At 33.7% G+C, this 26024-nt stretch overlaps 1 protein-coding gene and 1 pseudogene across 4 annotated transcripts; one reads left to right on the top strand and one right to left on the bottom strand.

Moving 5' to 3' along the window:
• Window positions 1–201: 201 nt before the first annotated feature.
• On the top strand, window positions 202–5816 carry LOC142638753 (cytochrome P450 CYP72A219-like; annotated as a pseudogene).
• A 6104-nt stretch (window positions 5817–11920) lies between these two features.
• Window positions 11921–25817, bottom strand: LOC142639154 (serine/threonine-protein phosphatase 5). 4 transcript variants are annotated; one of them, XM_075813275.1, is made up of 14 exons: window positions 25644–25789; window positions 24105–24195; window positions 22731–22900; window positions 22575–22646; window positions 19911–20061; window positions 18374–18583; window positions 17263–17371; window positions 17049–17166; window positions 16030–16177; window positions 13309–13557; window positions 13022–13147; window positions 12839–12939; window positions 12538–12612; window positions 11921–12355 (listed from the first exon to the last, which is right to left on the bottom strand). In XM_075813275.1, exons 2-14 carry the CDS (start codon window positions 24181–24183, stop codon window positions 12296–12298), a joined length of 1668 nt encoding a protein of 555 aa, XP_075669390.1. In that variant the 5' UTR covers window positions 24184–24195; window positions 25644–25789; the 3' UTR covers window positions 11921–12295. The 4 variants fall into 4 exon arrangements, with proteins under 4 accessions (XP_075669390.1, XP_075669387.1, XP_075669389.1 ...); XM_075813272.1 differs by having other exon boundaries at window positions 25547–25761; XM_075813274.1 differs by lacking the exon at window positions 18374–18583 and having other exon boundaries at window positions 25644–25817.
• Between the last annotated feature and the right edge of the window lie 207 nt (window positions 25818–26024).

Here is a 26024-nt window from a genome sequence, read left to right as displayed (position 1 = left end):
ATTTCAACAATTTTGGTAATTGTGGTTAAACCTCCATTCAAAGACTTTTAATGTCATTTTCTTAATGTCATTTTCTTAATGTTTTATTTTGTCTTTTATTTTTTGTCCTTGTCCTTTAGGACAAGTTGTGAATGCTTGTTGACAACAAAGAAGAGGCTATAAAAACATGTTGAAGAAACATCCATTCTTATCTCTTCTTCACTTTCTTCTACCTCTAGCTCTCTCTCTCTACAAAGAAAAAAAAAATAATGGAAATTTCTCTGGACAAAGTTGCCACCTCTGTTCTTTTTGTTATAGTGACAACATTGTCATGCATGATTCTGAATTGGGTGTGGTTAAGACCAAAATATTTAGAGAGGTGTTTGAGAAAGCAAGGTCTTGCAGGCAATTCCTATAGACTTTTCTTCGGGGACACGAAGGATAGCGCTATGATGATAAAGCAAGCTTGTTCTAAACCCATAGAACTCTCTGATGATATTGTGCCACGTGTTCTCCCCTTTGAATATCACATAGTGAAGCATTATGGTATGTATGTCTACAATAAACTTAATTACCTAAAGATTTTGTTGCAACAAACACAAATTATATCTCACTCATTTCCATAGCAATAAAGTATGTATGGTTGTTTTAAGTCCTGTAACTTTTGTTTAGAAGCTTCCAACTATGAATTAGCTTGTGCCCAAAATCTTAAATCTGAACCAGAAAAACTAGACCAATTGATTAACCTATAAACGAGAATCTAAATTAGTAGCGGTGGAGCCAAAATTTTCTTAGGTAAAGCTAGTGTTACTGCTTCTAATTTAAACACACAGCTAAAATTATTTTTTGCCAATTAGTAATAGTTAATAAGAAACTCTCACTTAAGATTTGTTGTGAAAATGATATAGACATAATATTTTAAAAAAAATATTGGATTTTCTTCTAACCTTCATGAACAAATGCAGGCAAGAATTCTTTTACATGGTTTGGCCCAAGACCCCGTGTAAACATTACGAGCCCTGAACAAATCAAAGATGTTTTCACCAAGATAGGTGACTTTCAGAAGCCCAAACAAAGTCCACTTGCTAAATTGCTTACAATGGGAGTAATAACCTACGAGGGTGAGAAATGGGCTAAACACAGAAAGATTATCAACCCTGCTTTCCATTTAGAGAAGTTGAAGGTTATATACTACATTTCTTATCTTTTTAAATCCATGTGGAATCAATAGTTGTGTCCAAATTAGATTATTTTTATCACTTTAGTAAAAAATGTTGTACCTTAGTTTGGAGCAGCATGATTTATCTTTAAAGTGATATTGTACAAATCACCAAGTTTAACACAAAAAAACTTCTGTACTAAACTCCATAGCTAAGTTTCTGTAAGGTTGAATTTATTCAATCATGTGTTGGTTTTATCCCGTACCAAATTTGCTTGTAATTTAGCAATTAGATACCCTGTATTTAGGTGGAATTTATGTAAGGGTATTGTGTGAGAGAGTGTGAAAAAAACTCAAGATATGTGCACTCAAGAAGAGTCTTGCGACTGGATCTCATGACTGGCAAGTTGCCAAAGGTGGCACACGTGTGAAGCATGCAGAGGAACTGAAGGGTCACGCTAGCTGGAGCACTACAGGACAAAACTTCCAGTCTAGCCAAGTAGTTAGCTCGTGACTCAAACGCGCGACTCGCTCCAGTCGTGAGGTTGCGGGTTGAGTCGCCAGAATGCCTTGTTTGGTTGAAACATGACTTTTCGCATTCTTCATACACACCACTATAAATACCCTTATACCCACTAAATGTAGTGAGCTTCTAAAGAGAACTTTGAGAGAAAAACTCTAGAGAAAAACAAGATTGACACATCCACAGTCTTCATCATTTGATTCTCCAAATTCCTCTACTCTCACCCTCTCCATTGACATATCCTTGAGAGGTACATTTTGTCAAATCCTTATCTCACCTTATCCATATCAGTGAGGAGATATTTTGGTGCTTGAGAAGTAATTCAAAAGGGACCAATTCATTTAGTTGATGCAATGGGATAATTGCGGGATACGGTAAGTTAGGGAAGACAAGGTTCGGTGTAACCCTATTGGAGCCAGAAGTTTGGAGGGCTTAAGTGCATTGGGTAGATTAGGCTTGGAGGGTCTTCTGCTATTCATGTATCTCAACTTTATTCTCTAGTGGATTATTGACTACTTAGAGAGTGGCGGAGAGGTTTTTCGCCGAATACTATATTTTCCTCTTTGATAACACATCCCCGTGTTATCTTTGTTTTTGCATCTTTCTTCCCTTTCTCTTTACCTTTTAATTACTGCTGTGTTTGTGATTAATTATGGTTTAGAGTGTGTTACCAATTTGGTTATAGCTTATATTTCATTTTTCGCACATATGTTGTTTGATTATAAGCTTGTGTTGGTAATTTTAGAGTTGGGGGTCTAAACGTTCATTGGTGTTTTATACACTAATTGAACTTTTAGTTTCAAATGTCCGTCTAGCACATGTTTGTGATCAAAAAACTTATAGGCACAATACAATAATCACAATAGGGAATTGTTTGTATTTTGGTTATAAATAATGCTACAAACACAAACTATTTTACAAACTAATGATGTGGTGAGTGTTATTTGTACGTGAAAAGATAACGTTAGGAATGGACCTAGATGAGAACCAGTAAGAATTTGTCACATTAAAAATTTGTAAAAATATTGTGAAATAATTTGTGATTGTAGCAGTACTCATATCTTAAAAGTGACAATATTTTTTGAGATGGGTAGTTAACACTAGAATATGATCATTGCTAGATACTACCTTTGATTGATTAATTCAAAGTCATTATAGAAAATACTACCTTTGATCTATTGCTTAAAATATGATTGACCGAAAATATTGTGTGCAAATAAGATTCTAAGTACATTCAAACATTAGTAATGCTAGTATAGCAAACAATATTATATGTCCATTTTCTTCTTTAAAAAAAAAAAAAAAAAGACTATATGCCCATTCAAACTTTTAAATATGAATAATATCAATTAAATTTAAACTTAGATTCTCGTTTGCCCAAATGGGAAAAGTTTGACTCCTACCTACACCCAAATATATTTTTTTAGTAGCATCTTGTTTTAAAAGTAAAGAATAATTATCATAGGGTAGATGCTGCAAATTTTAAATTCTATCTCTATAAAAAAAATTAACTTAGAAACATCTATAGCAATCAAATTAAAAAAGAGAAAAGAAATAGTTATAATGCATTTAACTACTTTGAATTCATTATATAAATGAAAGGGTAATTGTTTGTTGGCAATTTGACATATATTACAAACCGCATGTGTACTAAAAGCGTAGTTGGGATTCTATCAAAAACAATATAGAGTAATAATATAGACATAACATTTTTTTATTGTTATTGCAGTGGTAAATTGTTAGTAATTTTTCTCTTTAAAAAATGGTTATTAATTTTCATATGGGCTATATATCATTAGTAACTTGTCATTTGCAACAGCTGTAAAAAAATTTGTGAAGAAAGTTATGTATGGAGATTTGTTGAACAATATAATGCCAATAATCTTCTTTCTATTTATTATATTTTAAACAATTTACATTGCGATTGCTACAGCTTATGTTACCTGCATTTTATCAAAGTTGCATTGATATGATTAGCCAGTGGGTAAGGCTGATCTCCGAAAATGGATCCTGTGAGTTAGACGTATGGCCTTATCTTGAAAACATGTCAAGCGATGTGATTTCAAGAACAGCATTTGGAAGTAGCTATAAAGAAGGAAGAAGAATATTTGAACTCCAAAAAGAGCAAGCACAACTTTTTGTAAAAGTAGAATAATCTGTATACTTTCCAGGACTAAGGTAGTGATTAAACATTCAACTTTGAAATTTAGTCAAGTTTGGTTCCTTACCCAAAAAAAAGTCAAATTTGATTTTTATTGAGATAGGATTAACCAATTACAATTCAATTTATACAATATATAGATTGAAATTCTATTGTATCTATTAAAAAAAAATATATGCTAATTTTTTTTTATAGGAATGTGCTTATTTTTTAATATAACAAGATTTCAACATTTGCTTGGCCCACCTTCCAAATAAAAATTCTCATGCATCTGAAGTCCGATCATGGTTTTAAAAATCGATACGGTCAAAAAATTGATTTTGACCCCAGTTCCCAGTTTAACTCGGTTTTTGACCAATTTTGGATGATTTTATTGGATCGGATTGGTTTCGGTTCTGGTTCCTAGTTGAATCGGTCGGTCTTGTTCGGTTTTTAAAACCACATCTCCAATGAAAACAAAATTCCAAATTTTATTGTTTATTTATAAACGAAATTGGTTATAACCTACTTTCCTGAACATCTCATCAAACACAAAAATTAACAGAGATCATCACATTATAATTAATACATTTCTGTTTTTGTGTCTTCAATCTTCACAATTTACTAATAGCTAATATTTATGCATGTAGGTTTTTACCAACTAAGACACACAGGAGGATGAAGGAAATTGAAAGAGAAGTACAAGACTTACTAATGGGAATCATTAACAAAAGGGAGAAGGCATGCAAAGATAGAAATGATGACTTATTAGGCATACTAATGGAATCAAATTCTAGAGAGATTAAGGAATTTGGTAATAAGAAGAGTGCTGGAATGAGTATTAAGGATGTAATTGAGGAATGTAAGCTTTTCTACTTTGCCGGGGAAGAGACGACCTCTGTTTTACTTGTTTGGACAATGGTTTTGTTGAGTAAGTATCCAAATTGGCAAGCTCGTGCAAGAGAAGAGGTTTTGCAAGTCTTTGGAAAGAACAAACCTGACTTTGATGGGTTAAATCACCTTAAAATTGTAAGTATTCCCTAAAGATTCTATTTTTTCTTTATTTTCCTATAAAATTTATATGTAATGTCTTTCAAAGATGAAATATTCACATCCATGAATATTCATGTCAATATTAGTTAATTGATCGAGTAAAAGCCATTTTCTATTGAGCTCATGATAGTCAACATACTCATTTTTTGTTAGAGTTGGCACTTGGTAGTATAGACTATAGACCACTAATTTGAGTGCAAACCTCAAATTTGATTAGGTTTGCAGATCGAGTAATAAATTTTGTTTCAAATTTAATCAATCATAAATGAGCTTCAAAATCGAATACACTTCAAGAGGAAAATTTAATGAACTTATTTTATTTTACTAAATTCTTTAAGAAATGCACTTTGGTAATAGTTGGTTATCCATGGCGTAGGTACCCTTGATATTGAATGAGGCTCTGAGGTTGTACCCACCAGCGGCTTTGCTACTTCGAATAGTTCCCAAGGAAACCAAGCTTGGAAATTTGATAATACCAGCTGGAGTGGAGATTGCTCTACCAACAATCCTAGTCCACCATGATTATGAACTGTGGGGTGAGAAGGCAAAACAGTTTAACCCGGAGAGATTTTCAGAAGGCATTTCAAAGGAAACAAAGGGCCAAGTATCATTCTTCCCGTTTGGTGGGGGTCCGAGGACATGTGTTGGTCAAAACTTTGCTCTAGTAGAGACCAAGATGGCTTTGTCACTCATTTTGCAGAACTTCTCATTTGAGATGTCCTCATCCTATGCTCATGCTCCTTGCTCAATCATAACTATTCAACCTCAATTTGGCGCTCGCGTTATATTACATAAGATATAGTACCACAAAGTTGTTCTAGTTAAGCAAGATTTATCGCCATTGTGCCTCGTGGCTTATTTGGTGTTCTATTTATTATTTAGTCATTAAAATCTCATTTTCTAAGAACAAGAAACAACATATTATGATTTCCACTCTATTATATTATATTTGTGTTTCTACATCCATTATTGCATTAATTGAAAGAAACAATGTTGAATAATGTTAAAAAAATATAATTAGAAAAATATATCATTATTATTGGTAAATTTTCATTTTTAAAGCATAATGTTAATTTTTTAATCCTACCCAAATTAAAACCCTTTTACCAATTATAAGATCCCAATTTTAACAACTCTATTGCAAAGGCTAGAGTATATGATGCTAGTAGAAAATTAATGAATTTCCCTTAAGCGTTCTAAAATTGAAATATTACACATAGGGAGATAAAAATGTCATTGATCTCTTTGGACTCAGCCAAAAAACTAAGGAAAAAAGGGGGAGAAAATGAATTCTCCGAACAGAAGCAATTTATTTAAGAAATGCCAACCAAATTTTCTAAGCACCCTTCTGCAAATCAACCACCTTCTTCCACGAGTCTCGGCTCAATATCTCGTCCCACCATCTCCCCACATTTTCTCTCGAAGTGAATGAATTTCCCTTATTAGTGTTACTAACCAAGTACTGAGTGTTGGGCAAGTTTGAAAGATTAGCCAAATAAAATTCATCACTAGCCAAGAACGGGCCTCCCTAAACCTCTTTTCATAGATGTCAAGCACTTTTGACAGCTTCTCTTCATTCTGCCTGATCACAACTTTGTCTTGCTTGATATTCATTCGAGGCGCAAATGCAAGTTAAAGCACCTGTTGGGTCCCAAATAATATTATTACAAATATAAGCCATCCAAAATAACAATTACACACAAGAACACAAAATTTACGTGGAAAACCCTTTCTCTTTGAAGGGAAAAACCACGGGACAAAATCCGAATAATTTCACTATGATCAAATCAATTACAATAATTCTTGTGTATGTCTCTCGGCTAAAGAAAAATCTCTCTTATTTTTTATTTTTCTTTGCTCTCTCACACACACACTAATTATCTATTTCAAATACGACAACACTTTGCTCTCTCATTTTTATTTTCTTCTCCATGCACAACTCTCTCTTAGTGGTCTTCTTTTCTCTAAGCTGCTCCCTCTTTAGCTGCTATCTCTTCTTTTTCTTTCTTGTATGGCTTTCTCTTTCTTTGCTCTTGCACATACTCTCTTTGTGTCTTCTCAAAGGTGGCAGAACCTTGCTATCTGCTTCCTCTTACGTTCCTCCCAAGCAAAAATCTCTTTTCTCTCTCTTGGTTTCACACTCTATTTTCCCTCTCTCCATAGGGAGGACTCTTGGGCCAGAGATATCAAATTCTTTGTAGCATAGTCTATTTATAAGACTCTTTTGCTATTCCCTCATAGACTAGGAATACATTACCGCTTTAACAAGGAATAGACCCTCTTCCACACCAAAGAATAGTCTTTCCTTCTACAACAAGGAAACCTAAATTAATTTTTCCTTCTTCAACTAGGAAACCTAATTGACTTTCCAAGTCACGATTGGAATTTGAGGCAATTTCCCAACAATCTCCACCTTGACTCAAATTCCACCAGTTGCCCTCAACTATCTTCTTTCCTCTTGGGATAGCTTCAACCTTAATCAAGTAGTCCTCTTTTCCTCTTGGAATAGCTCCACCTTAATCAAAGCAATCCCTTCTCTTCCATCTTAATTCACATAAAGAGTCGTCAACTAAATCAACCAAGCTCTAATACCACCGTTGGTCTTTTCTTTCACAGCATTGTGCACAACTGATCTTAATAGAATTAATCGAATAACTCCCAATACCTGTTTATCAAGAAGGTTCCATTCTTCATCCTTCATAGTATCAGGTTTCTTTCCCAAAAGAGGCAGATGCAACTTCTTCATATAGAGATAATCTTTAATATGCATCCTCCAATATCCAAAATATGTTCCATCAAACTTTTCAATTCCAAAAGTCTTGCCTTCTTCTCCGATAAACGAAGCATTTCACCATCTGGGTCGTCCGATATTTCAAGTGCTGCCACGCACGCAAAAAGAGTGTGTTGTCTTGTCCATTGCATTAATTGGATGACTGTTGGCCTTCCCAAGGCGCAATTGCCAGTTTTTTCTTGAAAATGTGACAACTGGAATTGACAAACATAACATATTACAATAGTGAATTTAAGGCAAAATTTGCTGAATAGTACTTTTTAAGGACAATTTTAGAAAAATAGCATGTGACTAAAATTATTTAGTTATGTAGACTCTTTTTAGAACTCGAGTTTGTCAAACTCGAGTTCCAACCAAAAATTGAGTTTAGCAAACTCGAGTTCCAATTTGTTATACAACGTCAAACTGCCACACAACCTAAACTAATTAAAACTTGAGTTTGATAAACTCAATTTTAGGTTAGAATATGATAAACTTGAGTTACAGAAAGAGTCTACATAACTAAATAACTTCACCCTCATGCTATCCACCTAAAATCTCCCTTAAAAAGTGCCATTAAGCAAATTTTGCTGTGAATTTAATGACTTTTTCTCCCAATGATGATATCCATAATTCTTTGAACACCTAACTTTTATTTTTGGCGTTTATAGTCAGCCACCCGTTTTGCAAATACCACATAATTATATGAAGTGAAGGAATCCTTAGGAGTAGCCTTCAAATACTGGCCATAGCTTCAAGTGCTTAGATGCCGCCGCCAAACTAAAATTGACATTATGCATCTAAACAACTTTCAAATATATATAAAGGGTTGGCTTGAATTGCATGGCTGCACAATTACTATATTCAGGAATAATTGCTCGATGAAAAAGATTAAAGAAACACTACTTGTATCCTTGAATAAAGATTAAAGATTAAAGATATCCACACACAAAAAAAAAAAGAAAAAAAAAAGATTAAAGATTAAAGATTAAAGTTTATAGTTTATAGTTGAATGGTTGAAGAAGAACATCAATAAAATGAATAAGCTTATCATCCATATGTATTCTTGGGGATGAGGGGATCTTCTATTCTTCTTAACCTCAACTTAGTCTTAGAATACTAAGGGCTCTACTCTACTTTCCTCCACACTTCCACTTTCCCTCTCAATCCAAATAGACCATAAGAGTTCAAATCAACACAAATCTTCATAATTATCTTGAACCATGGGCATCCAGTTTTAGCATGCTAAGAAATCAACACAAAACTTGTCAAAATCCAAATTTGTTATTGTTGTGGTATATGTTGATAATTTAAATATTGTGAGGACTCCTAAGAGGGTATGGGTGATAAAATCCCACCAGAAATGGATTTCCATGGGATATTATCAAAGGCTCATATTGTCATCTTCATCAATAGGAAGAGCAGGGGTGGAACTACCCTTGGACCAGGGGAGCAGGGCCCCCCCCCCCCCCCTTCCTATTTTTTTTTTTAAATATTATTGTGTGTATTAATTTTAGTAATTTGTTCTATAAAATTACATTTTATTTCCCTTTAACTATATCATTGATTCTTTTAAGACTAATGCTATATTCACAAACTTTTTTATAACATTTTTACAAACCTTTTTGGCAGCAAATTCTTATTGGTTCATATATGGGCACACCACTCATATCATTTTTTTACTTACCAATAACCACTTATTACATAAGTAATTTATAAAAAAAATTCTAGCATTTTCCTCATTTTTGTGACCATAAAAAAATTTATAGATCTAAAATTTAAAACAAAATAGACAAGCCCAAAAAAAAAAAAAAAAAAAAAAACTCAAACAACAAAAATTATGAGTAAAACTAAAAAAGCTCAATTAACTAATTTTATCCAAAATAAAATAACCCTGCCCTTTAAAAATAATTTTGTTCTTACCTACAAAAACAAAAAAAACTAAAAACTAAACTTAGTAGCTAAGTACCAGAATCAGAGGTTAAAATCACTACACACAGTCAACAGTAAAACCGCCCCCCCTAACCCAAAGTTCTGGCTCCGTCTCTGAGGAAGAGTGTTGTAAAGAACATATGAACAAGGTAAATAGTTATAGCATAAACATTTAGCACAAACTAACACTTTCTTCCTCTCACAACTGCATAAAAGTTAAAATCAGTCCACGAACCAATCGCATCCCGAAGCCAAAAAAAAAAAATCCTAAAACATAATTTAAAAAGATTCATCGTTCAAATTCTTTAAAAGACTACCCAAGTATACATACACTGCAACTTATGTAAGCTATATAGGAGAAATAACAATGTAGGATAGTGTTTTCCGGCAAATCATTGTATTTTTTTTTTTTATAATCAAAAAATGGTTAGAGATGGGCGACCTCAGTTTTGAAAAATCATTGTATTTCACATCATGAATTAGACTTGGCTAGATGGGTGACTTTCAACACACCAGAGAAAATATAAAAGGAAAACCCACCCTTGACACTTTTCCAAGACCCCCAATAGTAGACAAAATGTATCTAGGAAGGTGACACTACTGAAATACTTCACTTGTTCCAATAGTGTCCTTGAAAAAAAAAATTGCAAGATAAGGAGGGATGCTTATTTTTTATTTCTTTTTAGTTTCAATCTTAAACACTTATCTAGTTATCTTTAATTTACTTTTTTGGATCATATTCTTGGTGTGTATTATAATTTATAATTTTCATTTATTAGTCATGAATTCATTTTATAATCCATTATTGCTCTATGTTTAACATAAAAATGCTTAACAATATTTTTAAAAAATAAATAATAATAGATACAATAATTAATTAATTAATATGGGTATCCCATCATGTTGTGTTCTAATTTTTCAAAAAATTTCATATAAAATATATACCAGTACTTGTATCTATGTCCATGTCTGTGCTTCATATCCGCGTCCATGTATGTGCTTCCTAACATTGTATTAATATCCTTCATTCCAAATGCCATAAAGGGAACATTGAGTTTATGTCAATCGAGGACAAACTCAACTATATATAAAGAATGGGTACATAACTTATGAGTTCTGAGGCAGGAGAATAGATTTCGAAGTTGTTTGGAAAGAACTGTGATTACTTTCTTTTACCACAAATTTACATAGTTTTAGCCTTCATTTGATCTTACAATATAAACTCATGTAAAGAAATGATACTATGCTAGGAAGAAAATCTAAATTTTTATTTTAAGAAAATGAAGCAAATCTAAACATTATAAGAAGATAAAATAAAACAATTTGATATGAGGAGAATATATTGAGAAAGTGGCATAGATATTTTTACTCTTTTCCGGCTTGACAGTGACTCCACTTACTAATTTCCTTTTTCTAAGAAGTGGCTTTGAAGTCTGAAGTCTCAAAGCGTCTTTTTCTTCTTTTGTAATTTCTTTCTGGTTGCGGTTCCTCGAAACGTCAAGCGTCCCTCTTCTCACTTTTCTACCAAGGGAACTCGGTCCTTTGTGGCTATTTTTTCTCATGGTAAGCCCATCGGGCTTGCCCCTCCATTTTTGCTAGGCTTTTGGGGATCCCTTTCAAGGACCCTTTCGATGCCTTCTTTTGGTTCATTTGCACCTTGTTTAATGTCATTTTCTCTTTTTCTTTATTGATGGGCTTTTACCCCATTCTTCATGGTTCTTCAACCTATTTTTACAAGAGTGTCTCTATAGAACCATGGCTCCTTTGCATTCACATAAGACCCATGATTTGATTCCTCAAGCTGGACTTCTTCTTGTAATTTTTTGAGTATCAACACTCATTATGAGCAACTTCCGAGCCCAACTTTACCCTTAGACAATTTTATTGAAACAACCCAAATAGAACTATATTTAAAGACTTTAATTTGCTTAACACATCCAGGAACCCTTTGATGACTTTTTTGCTTAACATATCTATAGGACCATGGCTGCCCTTCACACTCTCAGAGTACTACCAACAATTACAATGTTCTTTTTTTTTTTTTAATCATTTGATATAGTCGACAGGGCTACTAAACTATAAAGCTCTTGACAAATACGAGAATGTTCTTTACAAGCTCATAATATGACCAAATCAGAATACATCACAAAATAATGATTTAAATAGCACTATAGGGAACAATAACTTTTTTATATTTTAGAACCAATAACAAGATGTAGATGTAGCAAGAGCAAACAAGAACAATAACCAATTTTTCTGGACCATGCAGACGTCTACTCTCACAATAATAACGTTGTGGCCGTCCTTTAAATATGAGGACCAGTCAAACCAACCAAGGATATGCACGCATTCATTATCAAATAATTGTAAGGAGAAAGCAACTTTATTTGGAAAGAACTTTGCACTTAGAGATACAGAAAGAACATGGCCAAACATTTTACTTAGAAGAGTTATTCAAGCAAGCAAAGTGAATTTTCATCTAGACTGAGCTTTCAGGGTCAACACTAGGGAAAAACATGAAACCATGTACCTTGCAACATTCTTGCCATTGATGAGAAGTACAAGGAGAAAAGGGGGGAAAATTTGTTCTCCAAAAAATCATCACAACATAAAAACTACTTTTTTCAACATGCTTTGCCTCTTCTCTGGCCCACATCACCTAAAGCTTCTTGCACTTCAGCAGTAAAGATATTGAAAAGAAAAGAATATACCATTGGCCATTCCAGTCAGCTACAAAAATCATGAAAACATCCGCAGGAAGTTGTTTGCATATGCCATTGGCTTGACATCAGGGTGTGGCTGCAAATTTTGATTAATAACGGAGAGGGGGAAAAAACTATTATCAGATTACCATCAAAAAACATTGAAAAAAAAAAGCCTCCACACACAAACACACACCGAGGGGCATATTATAACAAAAGAGAAAAGAAAATGAAAAATATAAAAGTAAACAGCAGTCATTTGAAACAGTAACTACTGACCACTGCTGAGAATGTAACAATGTTCGGCTTCAAATCAGGTGCTTCAAAACGAATAAAGGCACCCTTGTTACCCATCTGCAAAACACAAATTACAGACCAACGTCATACATCAACTTTGGCACTACATCCAGATATTCTGAAGACATATCAGCATTACTTCATTATGTTATAACCAATCACAGCATTTTAAAATAAATAACACAGGCAATCATAAGTATCAGATTCTTCAATTTCCAAAAGAATATGCTAATCTCTTACATTACAAATTAAAGTGAAAAAGGATCAGCCATGAATAACATACCTGATCACAGTAATTTGGAGCCGAAAATACAGTTATAAGTTTACCATCATGCTCAATTTCATAACCCTCATCCTTTACTTCATGAGATCTCACAACCAAATCTGTCAATCAAGTAAAGTGTGAATTCACTGACTTGAGAACATTAGAAGGGAAGGAAAAAAAAATCACTTGAGACCAACTTACCTAAATTATTTTCCTGCAGAAACCTTTTCGTCACGTCTCCGCCAAAAGAAAGACCAACACCTCGCTTGCTAGGACCTCTTCCAGGGTTAGGTTGTGGATCACTCCATAACAATTCGCACATTAAACCTGATGAAATCCAGATAAGTACTATAAGCCTCATCCATCCAAATTAGTAAAGCGGCTTACAATCACATATCTCAAAAGCTCTAACTTCACCTTGTTAAAAGCAATGTAAGAAGTCATTTGAAGAGAACAAGGGAGGACAGGGGGGCTGAAGCCCAATTTACCTTCCTCAGGCGGTTCACAAAACCGGTCGATTGCTCTTATGTCAGAAAGTTTCACCCCATCAACACTAAAGAGACCTCCATGAACTACAAATACCTTCTCATTTATCACGTGTGCCAATGGCAAACAACAGAACACTTCTGCAAACAGTTCCACAAACGTATCGCTCAACTTGGACTTGACCTCACCCTCAAAACCATATATCTTGTTCATGCTCTTGCTCTCGTGATTTCCTCTTGCGAGATATATGGCTGACAATATAAAAGGAAAAGGTTAAGAGATTATCAAAATGAATTGAAGGTTGCTAACACCATATTTAATGAAGAAATGAAGCAGCAGTACTGACATAGGACAAGACAAAACAATTCAACAATAAAATTAACAAACATGAAAAATAAAGATAAAACTTAGGAGTTAGCACCAAGGCTTGCTTGGAGTCAGTGCCAACCCTAATTCTAATTGTCATTGAAACCATAAGGACTTATTACTAAAAATAACTTCTTTTTTTGAGAAACTACTAAAAATAACTTTGCTTCTAGAAATTAACATACTAATAATCTAATAAACTACTAGGATCTAAAATAAAACTAGAATTGGCCAATAAAAATGCAATTGTATTGCAAAATAAAATATAACTAAATTATCATAATGTTCACTTTGAGCCTCCTGCATCAAGTACATTCTAGAAAGAGATGTGGAAGGAGCTGGTATTAGTTCAGATCCAAAACCATATAATATTTATGCTGTTTGTTTCAATGAAGAATTTTTTTTTTAAATACTTTGTTTTCTATAATACATTTTCTAGAAAATTGAAAATTGACCTGTTTGCCTGTTGTTGGTCACGACCTTGAAAATAAGCTAGAAATGCATTTCTGTTGTTTAGGTTGCAGTGAAAACCATTAAAATTTCTTATAATTCAAAATAACTATATGAACAAAAGCTTATTCACAAAAATAGATCCCAAATAGGAAAATACTCCTTAGTTTTTGCGTCATTTGGGGGCTTGGGGAAATATACCCCAAATTCATAATCTATGCAAAATAAATAAATAAGAGAAAGCAACTGGTTTGAATAAAATAAATCATTTGGAATTGGACAAAAATCACCAGTTGGTTTGTGAAGAGAAAGGAAACAACGAGAGAGAAATTATTAGGTAAGTTTTTTGTGGTGGTTAGTGAACTGTTAAGCAATCAATGTTCCAGAAAACGTTTTCTGCTCTATTGGTCTTGTTTTCTATTGATCACAAAACATTTTCTGTTGATTTGCTAACTAATTAGGGTCGGTGAAATATATATATTCTTTTTTTCATCATTCTACCCTATTCAAAATCATACTCTCTATCACCTCTTGAATTGGTATGCCATTTTTTACTATTTCTACTGACTTTATTTTAATTCTTCCTATACCTTTTCTGTTCCTCAACTTGAAATAAATTCACACTTTCCCCATTGCTGCATTAATCACTCTCATTTGCAGATGATCAAACCATATCAAGTGACTCTCCATCATCTTTTCATCAATAGGGGCCACCTTTATCTCTAAATGAATTTCTTCATTTTGAATTCTATGTTTCCTTGTGTTTTTATTTATCTATTGTAACATTCTCATTTTAGCTACACCTATTTTATTAACATGTGGCTTGTTAATAGCCTAACATTTAGCACCATAGATCTTTTCTCCTTAACTTAATAGGTATACTACAATCACATAATACTCCTAACAACTTCTCCACTTCATCCACACCGCATTTATCTTATGATTCACATCCTTTTCATTGTCTTTATCCTTATGATTTATTGATCCAAGATATCGAACTTACTCTTTGGTATCTCTTGACTATCAAATCTTACAACCCATCATTTTCGTTCGTATTTTTACTAAACTTACATTCCATGTTCTAAAATTTAGTCCTAATTAACCAAAAGCCTTAAAGATTCACAGCATCTCTCTCAAAATGTCTAACTTGACCAAAACTTAACGTCTCATTTCATCCACTTTTTTATAGGTTCCACAGAAAAAAAATAATAACAGAACTCATCCACAACCAGGGCAAAGAGATATAAACTTAATGTTGATCCTTGATGAAAACACAGGAAACCCACTTGTGATGCCTCCACTGGCTCTCACACTACTTACAGTCGTATGTATCCTTAACACACCTTTGAGGAATTCAATTCTTTTCTAAGACCTACCACATAACCTCTTAAGAACCCCACCCATACACTTTCTCTGTCAATAAAATACATGTGGATTTTTACAGTTTCTCTATATATTTCCATTAGATGTCTAAGTATAGAAATAGCTTACATGGAAAATCACTCTAGCATAAAATATATATATATATATATATATAAATTGGTTTTCTGAAATTTTAGCTTTGTATCCTAATATATGCTCAATCACTCTGCCCAAAGTTTCATGTATCCAATAATGTTTTGTGTCGCAACTTATTTTCCATTGTACCAAACACCAGAAAATGCACCCAAAAAAAAGAAAAAAGAATTCCACTGAAACAAACGGAACATAATTAGAATAGCAAGAGCAAGAAAAAATATCTTTAAAGGAAAAAATTAAAAATTATGACACAAACATGTATAAAGTAGATTTCCTGCGTGACTTAAACAGCAGTGGCCAAGATAGATATGATTCTACAAAAATTGCTTATATAAGTAAAATGACCACACCAGAAGTGCAAAAATATATCAAGAACAAATAAAGTTTACCTGCTGGCGACATGCACTTAAATGCAAACAATGTGAGTATAACCTCCAGAGAAAACGATCCCCTATCCACAAAGTCACCATTGAATAGATACGGATTCTCATCTGAGGGAAGCCCATTAAGCTCAAAAATATTTAAGAGATCATAGAACTGCAGGCATTATAAGATATAAATTAATAAATTAGTGCCACAAAACCAACCCCCCCCCCCTCTCCCCAACCCAAAAAAACGACATGACAGATTTTTACAAAATGGCAATACCAAAATCAGACATGTCAATATGATGTAACAACTACATAGGGGGGGAAAAGCCTATATCTCATGCAATAAATAGCACCACTAGGGTCTAAATGAAGTAGAGAGATATTAAACATCAATTTTATATTTGGAAATCTTTACAAAGAGAGAAGAAATGTAACTGGGAATATAGAGATGTCCAAGAAATAGAGGGCAGTCATCATGGAGCAGAGGACACCATAGGTTTGAAATTCTCTCTTTCCTATTAAAAAAAAAAGGATGTACCAGTTGAGCTATAGCTCGTTGGTTCCCGAAGGACTAGATTTATCAGGCATAATTCTTAATTAAATCAGTCAATAGGTACCACAACCAGGTTTGATTCAATAAAACCTCCAGAACCAAAAAAGTTGAATATGATATGACAGCAAAGACAACTACTTCAGCTTTAAAAAGATTGAGCATCAAATTGTTAACAATGTAGTGATGGTTCAGGAGGTCCTGTTTGCCTTTGCTAGTTAATTTTTCTCTGAAGCATAAATAGCAACCAGTACCCATCATATGGTTTCATGACCGTCTGAACCTACCCATATATACACAGCTGTTGTATTACCTAGCAGTGCACTCTTATTCTCTATCATCTAAAATATACCAAATACCATTTCGCCTTTCTTCTAAAGAATAGCATATTCAAAATTAACTCAAAACCAAGCACAATTAAATTAGAAGTTAACTCAACACCAAGAACCCATTCAAGTATTTTAAAGATACGAAGGTATTTAATTACCTGACCATGAACATCGCCACAAACAGTGAAATGATTACCATGAGGAACATTTATATCAACGAGAGAAGGCAAGGCTCGCAACATATCTCTCATTTGCAAGACAATCTGGAATGCGTATCTACATTGTCAACACCAAGATTTCAAAATCAGGAGATCAGAGTAATAATTTTTTAACCACATTTACAACACTGACAATCACACTTGATAGACATACCGTTTATGTATGCACTTTTGATTCTTGAAATCATCCATCATTTTCTTCACAAAATCCAAGGTAACTACATCTCCATCTATTCTTGCACCAGAATACTGTGGCTCCACATCTAGATTAGAAATCAAAAGGAAATTTCATTAGGCCTGAGAGATAAACACAACTACGATCAAGATAATAAACTCTTCAAAAATCAGTCTTTATTATCAATCAGGAACAATCCAAAGTAATTCACTATCAATCACAATTTTAAGAACTACTGTCAACTCTAACAAAAAAAAGCCTAATTTCAATCCCAACTGCTTGGATCAGCTACACAAATCCTTTTAAGTAAAACCATTTAAGTCTAGTTCTAATAAAATTACTGTCAACCATGACTTTTTTTGGTAAGTTCTGGCCCCAATGGTAGTGGGAAGGGGAGATTCAAACTAATGATGTCCATTTCATGAGAGGTGCTCACAAGCCAATTGAGCTACCCTTTGGGGTTGCTAACCATGTCTCATTAGACACAACATAAATTACAATACCCTGTAAATAGCCTATTGCAAAATACACAATGAAACTAAGTGAGCGTTTGGATTTAGATTATTTGAGCTGCGTTTGCTTTTTTTTTTTTTAACCAGCACCTATTGCACTGTTCATGTGACATGAACAGTGCAAATAGGCAAATGAACAGTAGTTTTTTTTATTTTTTATTGTTTTCAGTTTTCAGTTTTTAGCAAAATAAACGATATCTAAACACACCCTAATGCTCCACTAATCCTCTTACTCTAGGGGAAGTAGCATGCCAGTAGAAAAGGCAAAATCCCATTTGGTGCCTGAAGTCATGCACATATAAGGGAGGCATTAAATGTAATAAAGCAATATTTTTCCCCTTTTTCCACCAATTTTTTTTTTTTGTAAGTCCCCTTTTGCACCCTTTCAATTATGAAACTGCATGACACTTGATAAAATATTCTCAAGGAAATACCCTATAAAAATTGGGTGAATCTATCAATTGCAAAAAATTTTAAAAAAAAAAAATCTAGGTGCTAGAAGTAAATTTTTTCTGAATTCAAATCATGAGAATGACTGATAGTCATTCTTTAATATTTTATTGACCGTGAGCTCAGACCTAGGTCATGTACTTGACCCTTATGAAAGACACCACCACCGCGGCCACCCCACCAACGTGCCCCTAGGACCACCAGCACCACCACTAAAATTATTGCTACCTCTATGGCTGCTGCTGTTCCCACTATCATCATCACTGCTGCCACAACTGCTACTGCCACTGCTGCTATAGCCACTTCGGTGGGCACTGATGATGAATTGGGGCCTGTTCCTATGATAATATATAAAATAGTAATAATTAATACTAATTGACCTTAGATTTTAACCTATAAATTATAAAAATGAATAGATTAATATTAATTAAGCAAGCCTAGCAATAAGGCCACTATCGCCCCTAAAGTGAAAATAGGTGGGAGTCTAAATCCTCATATTTAGCCTAAGTTAAAGCTATTGAAAGTGCAAAACCCCTGCAGTATATTGCAGATATTTGCTGCCAGAAATACCCTTTTATAGGAATTATTTTCTATACAATCTCCATCTTTAAGGTTCATAATTGCTATAGCAACCGAACTTCTAGATTATACACGTGTAACCCAAAACTTGCACCATATTTGTTTACTTTTTAAAATACAGCACTATGCCATATTTTTAGCTTCACTAAGTGAACTTTTACCAATTCTAATGCCTTCTGACTGCTCCAATAAATACTCATGTGTCGAATGTCACCCTTTCCTAAATTTTGCAAAACCATCAAATACTTCCATATGTTCATTTTTTACATCAACATAATAAAATTTTACCTTTGACAGAACGGCTAAATAATTCAAAAACTATTTTATCAGTCATTAAACTCAAAACAAATGCAAGTTCTAGACAATACTGGAAATGCCTCAGTATTTGTGTATAATAAATGCAAGTTTTAGAAAATATTCACAATAACATATGCTTTGAAATAGGTTGCAACATAAAAGCTGTAATTTTGTAAATTTTACCTATGGCAGAATCACTAAATAATTCAAAAATTACTTCATCGGTCACTGTTATTAAAGTACTCAAACCAAACTATATTCTGGAAATGCATCAGCATTTGCGTATAACAAATACAAGTTTTAGACATTATTCACAATAACATAGCTTTAAAATAGGTTGCAACATAAAAGCTGTAATTTTGCAACAGTGGACTTAGCTACAAAATAAAATTTGATGCAAGGAATCAAACTAGATTTAAAATTTCTGAATAAATTTTGAAATACAATAAAACGGGAAAGATGGGGAACAAAAGGGATGTGTTGAAACCCAATGCCAGCATACATTCTTTAGGAGCTGACACCTAAATAGGCAACGAGCCAAGCCTACAGTTTTCATATTCCAACCAAAGAGAATAAGACACAGATGAGGCTCCTATGATCCTATTTCATTTACTCCTCAAACAGAATGTATTTAAATTTACACATTCATCCGGCAACAATAGGCATAAATACATATCAAGATTCAAAGCAATATAGCAGTGATTGTTCTGAACTAGGAAACAATTTGAATCCATTGACCATGATCTATATGCAGTAGTAGATAAACTGAAATTACTATTAAAAAAATACCTATGGAACGATAATCTATAGAATCGGCTATTGAACGCCTTTCAGACTCAGGTACAGAAATTGCTTCCTCAAATTTAAGTTTCATCACTGCTTTCTCACATTCCTTCAATTTCCTGGCAGCATCAGGATCATTTGGAGATAATTTCTTGACCTAATTTTAATGAATGAATGAAAGATGTGAGATATATATTTGTACATCAAATAATATTAGTTAAAGAAAGTATGTTCTTGGATGGCTTGCATTTATTTTCCCTTATAAAAAGACGATAGAACTGCATTATGAATAAATAAAAATGGAAATGAGAAAGAAAAATGAGTTATACACTAATTTTTGTGTAACTTCAGAAATGCATGTGCCCATTGATTTAATGAATTAAAAGAAAACAAATCAGATGACAAAATAAAAACGGACTGCACCCCAAAGGGTAGCGCAATCAGCTAGGGACCACACTTCAAGAACAGAGGTCACTAGTTTGAACGTCTTCTCACACCCCCCCCCCCCCACCCCTGCGGGTGCCAACTTACTGATCTTTGAAAAAAAACAAAAATCTACATAACAGGAAACACATGATATAATAACAACCATATGTGCAAATACAGAAAAATTTTCTCATTCTTTATATTTTTTATGATACACTAACACATAAAGATGGTTCCTTAAAAAAAATTATAATGTCTAAATTAGAAACACCAAGAGGTGCCAACTAGCTGAACGACAAGGCTCTTGGCATGGTTCCTAATAAAATAAATACATAAATAATATACACAACCTTACCTAAGATCTACATGTATATTTATTATAATGTATATTTATTACAGGCCACAAAACACCACTAAGCTGCAATAAGATTTCACAAAATGAAGGGTAAGTATTCAATTAAAACTCACTTAATGCTCTCCTTTGATATAGAACTTTTTAAGTCAAGGATGTATGTTTTGGACGTCAAAGGGGTAGATGACCCAAAAAAAAAAGGTGTCTGGCATTTCATCCTGCAATGTTCAGCAATGCTACATTTATTAGTGTGTTTGTGTTGACTAAAGTGCAGACCTCCTACCTCTCAAAGCAGTTTGTTCTACCAAAGCTCCTCCACAATGAAGTTCCTAGATTGGAAATTTACTTTTAAATGTGTCGATAATTTCTCTCTTTTTTATTTTTCTTTTTTCTTTTTTTCTTTTTTTTTTTTGCAGGGAAGGGAAGAGGGGAGATGAGTGAGAATACTGCATTGCTTAATTATTTATGCAATAAAAAAAATTAAATGATAAGCTTTTTTGCTTATGTACAGCTTTTCCCCCCAAAGAATTACATGAATTATGAAGAGTGCAAGAACACTCAAAAAAAATCTAACAATCAATGATGTCACCTTCTTAACTGCGTGTCCATTTAAAGTTTTGTTGTTCCTCTCCTCCATATTGCCCACATTGAGCATAACGGAACCATCTTCCAATTCCAAACAAAAGAACTATGATGTTATGATGTTCACCCAATAAGAATCTCCACCCAAAAGAAAATCTACAACCGTCCCAAGCATCACCCAATGTACCCCAGACACAGTAAGATGCAAGGACCACATAAAATTTAAATTCATCTGTTATTCCTCCGCATAGAAAATCCCACTACAGCTTCTCCAATCTATTTCCACATACTTGGAATAGTAATCAGTGATAAAAAAATAACTCAACCTTGCCATGTTTCTTTAAGTTAGGTTAAAACAACTCAACCTTGCCAAATATCCTCAGAAATCACACTACCACTAATTTCTCCCTCTAGGTCCTAACAAAAACAATATAAGGATTAAGGAGGGCCTTAGCCGCCTCAAGAATTTAAGTGGGATGTGCTGTTGGGCTGAATGCAGAACAGCAACTTGGAGAAACATGCATTTCTGAAAAGAAACCTCCATTTTTGGATATGCTTTCTCCTTTACCAAAAATTTTTCTACTTGGTAAAGAAAGGAGTGTCAAAATATTGATGCAAACAAGCTTCAGAATTGATGAAAAGTTATTAAATATTTGCACAACACATAAACATATACTACATCCCACTATAGTGTCTTCTTTGCAAAAGGCACTCCTAACACTTTATTTTGTGCCTTTTAATGAAATTCTATAACTTATAAAAAATAATTATAAGAAACAATAAATGCATTGAAGCTTTGTCTGAGTATTGTTTAGCAAAATTTCCCGATGTTGATGTTGAAAAGTACCAAATGAAAACATTTCAACAGTTCAACTATGAAATAAGGAGTTATACAGAAAAGAATATTTCAAGGTTCAACTAATTTTTTGGTTTCTCTCTAGCACACATCCTGTATACTAACTTATTAAAAAAACACATCCTGTATATTGGGTGAAGCCTGCTGTTTTCTACATCAGTGAAATTGTAGATTACTTATCAAAAAAATGTTAAGACTTATAGATATCATTCCAGGAAAAAAACTGGTTGTTGGACAAAGGTGCTCAACTTCTTGTACAATATTCAAGATAGAAAGAAACTTAACTAATTTCAAAAAATTGAGCACAAATGTATCAAATTTAATTTAAAAAAAAACCTTTCAAATATTTATAAGGGGAAATATTGAAATGATTATCTCCATACTTGTCAACAAAGAAAAAAAAAAAAAAGGAGGAGAGGAAACGCATTGAAGCCAACCACTGCAAACAAAATACCTGCTGAAAATCCTTAAGTGCTTCTTTGAATTTCCCCATGGCAAGATAAGCTGTTCCTCGCCTGTAATAGCCCTGTTAAAAGCAGATAACCATTAAAAAAAATCATAAATTTTAAATTGCACAGTTATTACATATGATTTAGGATCACAAACATGCCTTTGAATATTTAGGATCAACTTCGACAGCCTTTGAAGCATCCTGTATGGCACTACCATATTCCTCCCGTTTAATGTGTGCAAATGCACGGTTGGCCCAGTATACAGCATTCTGACTGTTCAATTCAATTGCTTGCGTATACAAATCAATAGCTTGTGCATATTTGCGGGCTGAAAAGTGAAGTGATATGATAAAACAGCATGATTTTTTTTTTTTTTGATATGTAATAAGAATACATATTCAAGAACACTGCCTTATGTAGAAAAACAAAAGGCAGAGAAAAAATACAAATAGAGAAGATTAAGAAAAGAGAAAAAAGAAAGGGAAAGATACTAAATACAAAGGAGAGAACTAAGAAACATAGGGAAAGAGTCACTAGAGGTGATTTCCCAAGCCCTAGACCAGTCAAAAAGGGAGCCACTGAAAGAAGCCAATAATTGGTCATCCGAGCTTTCCAAGTCCTCAAACATCCTCCAATTGCGTTCCCTCCAAAAACACCACATTAAACACAAAGGAGCTAAATTCCAAATGCTAGACGAATGTTTTCCAAGCCAATTCCACCAATCAATGAGAGTATCTGCAACCGTTCTTCGCAAAGACCCATGAAATCCCAAAAGATCTAAACACCAAACTCCACAACCTAATAGCCTTACCACAATGAAATAACAAATGATCCACCGTCTCCCCATTACAACGGCACATAATGCACCAGTCAACAAAAACCATAGTCCACACAAATAAGGAGACACGTCGAGGAGCCTTAACCTTCTATACACCTTTCCAAGGAAAAATAATGGGCAATGGGCTTCTTAATTTATTGTAAAACAATCAGACAAAAAAATCTCCATTCTTTGTCAACTTCCATCGCATACAATCTCCATTCACAATGGGAGGTAGATTTGAACCCAAGGTGTGGAGAAAATCATCCACATCACTTGTTTCCTAGAAACCAAACACAGATGCCACCAGAAAACAGCATGATAAAGGCAGCAAACTGTCCTTGACAAACACAACACTGATTAAAGAAAAATTATGCAAAAAAGAGTGTTCACCAGGGAAAGAAAATAGGTAACCTAAAATACCTTTCCCAAGAGTTATTGTATACAGTTTACTTGCCGGAAATTCAGTAAACCATATTTAGGTGATGCTAAAGTGACTGCTCTTCATATTTGAATCCAATTTGAAAATTTTAGATTTCCTTGATATTATATTTTATTAAAACGAAGAAATCAAGAGGATGGTGCAATGCTTTAACAGAAGCACACCCACTTTTCTTTTTCTTTTTTTTTGGGGGGGGGGGGGGGGGGGGGGAGGATAACACTCAACACATGCGTATAAAGAATATACCTAAGAAACAGATTGATGAAACATTACCTTGGAATGCTTCATTTGCTAGGACTTTGATTTCTTCGGCGTGTGAAATGCTAGAATTTTCAATTTCCATACTGGGCATAACCTTTAGTTTCTACAAGAAGTCAGATTGAATGTTAGTATATAAAAAGATTCCTTGAACATCCTATTACCCTCTTTTTACAATATTTTACTTTTACCTGCTCCATTAGAAAAATAAGAAACAGTAAATTAGCTAAGTATTTTGCTTTTCTCTATGTACCAGGGAATACTGGAGTGACAAATAGCATTTTAGAAAAGATATAGAACGCCCATCAAATTATCAATTACCAATTTAACATTATTAAAGCCCAGCATGGTAGCTGCAATTACCTTCCCTAATTAACTTACCCGTATGAACTAGGACTAATAAAAGTAGTACATACCATATATGTGAGCAACCAGACTTCCTCTTTTAAGTACATACACAAAAACATTTTCAAAGAATAAGAAATTACTGGCTAAGGAAAGTTAGCATCATAAAGTTGACTCCTAAGAAAGCTAGCATCCTGGGCACAAGCTAGAAAGTAACTTATATTCAGGAAACAAGTTTACCCCAAGCATTTGGTGTTGCAAAAATTCACTGTGCAATCGTATAACAACCAACGTGAAGAACTTAATAACCCACACCTTTCTTTCCATTTTTTTATTGGCGCACGCGCGCACACACACACAAAAGGCCTCTATTTAATGTTGAATCTAATAAACACAATTTAGCTCAAAAACAAAACTGCAATGAACAAACGAAATCAAGCTGCCAGGAATGCTAACTATGAAAAAAAGTATACCAAAACCTATGATAAATAACTGCATTAGACCAGAAACAACATGATAAATGTGCCAAACACACACCAAAGCCCTTACACTAAAGGGCTTTCCTCAGAAGAAGTTCTGATTAAATAGTTGCAATACACTTGCATTTTACATGTACTACGAGTGAAACTTAATGAAGGCTGAAATCCATAATTTACAAAAATCCAAAAAATCACATAAATGCACATAAAACGGTCAAATTTTCATCTATTAAAAGAAACCCAAAATTGGTGCCCAAATTTAATCTGCATGACACAATTCTCATACACTAACAAAACACTAATCAAAACTAATTCAAACTAGACATAAATTGTGCACTAATGCTCCAAGAATCAGCTACAAATATAGATACACATACCCAAAAAAAAAAAAATCAAGCTTGGATTTTTATTATTTGGGACCTTGGAAAAATAAACACTTTTAAACATATTAACCCTGATACAATAGCCCAAGTCGGCTTTTTACAGGAAAAAATCCAAAACAACACAACTCCGTAAGATTCAAAATCTAATCTTTCTATCATTTCTCAATCTAAGAAACCAAAGGGCAGCTTCCCCTTGTTTGATTCCCGAGAATTCGCGGGAAAACACAATGCAAGGAAATGAAAATTTCACCTTTTTTTTATCTTCCTTGGCTTTTTTCTTATAAACCAAACAGAGAATAACTGGAAGAAAAGAAACAAAAAAAAGAGTAAGGAACAACAGTGAGAACCTGAGGAAGAGAGAGAGAGAGAGAAGCTATTGCATTAGCTGAGAATAGCCGATCTCTAAAGAGAGAGAGAGAGAGGATTGGAGGGAAAAGTACGGAACTGAAAAACCCTAGTTTTCCCGAAGTTAATAATGCAAGTATAAGTACTACATAGTACCACTAATTGTTGTTGTTTGTGGCTTGAAGGGTCTTGAAGACTTTGAATATTATTGGAAGTGTCTAGTCGCCTATAATAGAAAAGATACAAATTGGGTTTTTTTTTTTTTTTTTCCTTGATCTCCTAGCACAAAAGAAGGCAATTACAAATTCTCTCTCAATTTTTTATTTAAAAAAAAAAAAAAATTGTTTGTCTTCCCAATAAGAGTGAAATGGATTTCACATGGG

Source organism: Castanea sativa, chromosome 6 (genome assembly GCF_040712315.1).
Source record: "Castanea sativa cultivar Marrone di Chiusa Pesio chromosome 6, ASM4071231v1".
NCBI lineage: Eukaryota > Viridiplantae > Streptophyta > Magnoliopsida > Fagales > Fagaceae > Castanea > Castanea sativa.
Note: the sequence above shows the minus strand (reverse complement) of the source record. Positions and strands in the feature narration are given on the sequence as shown.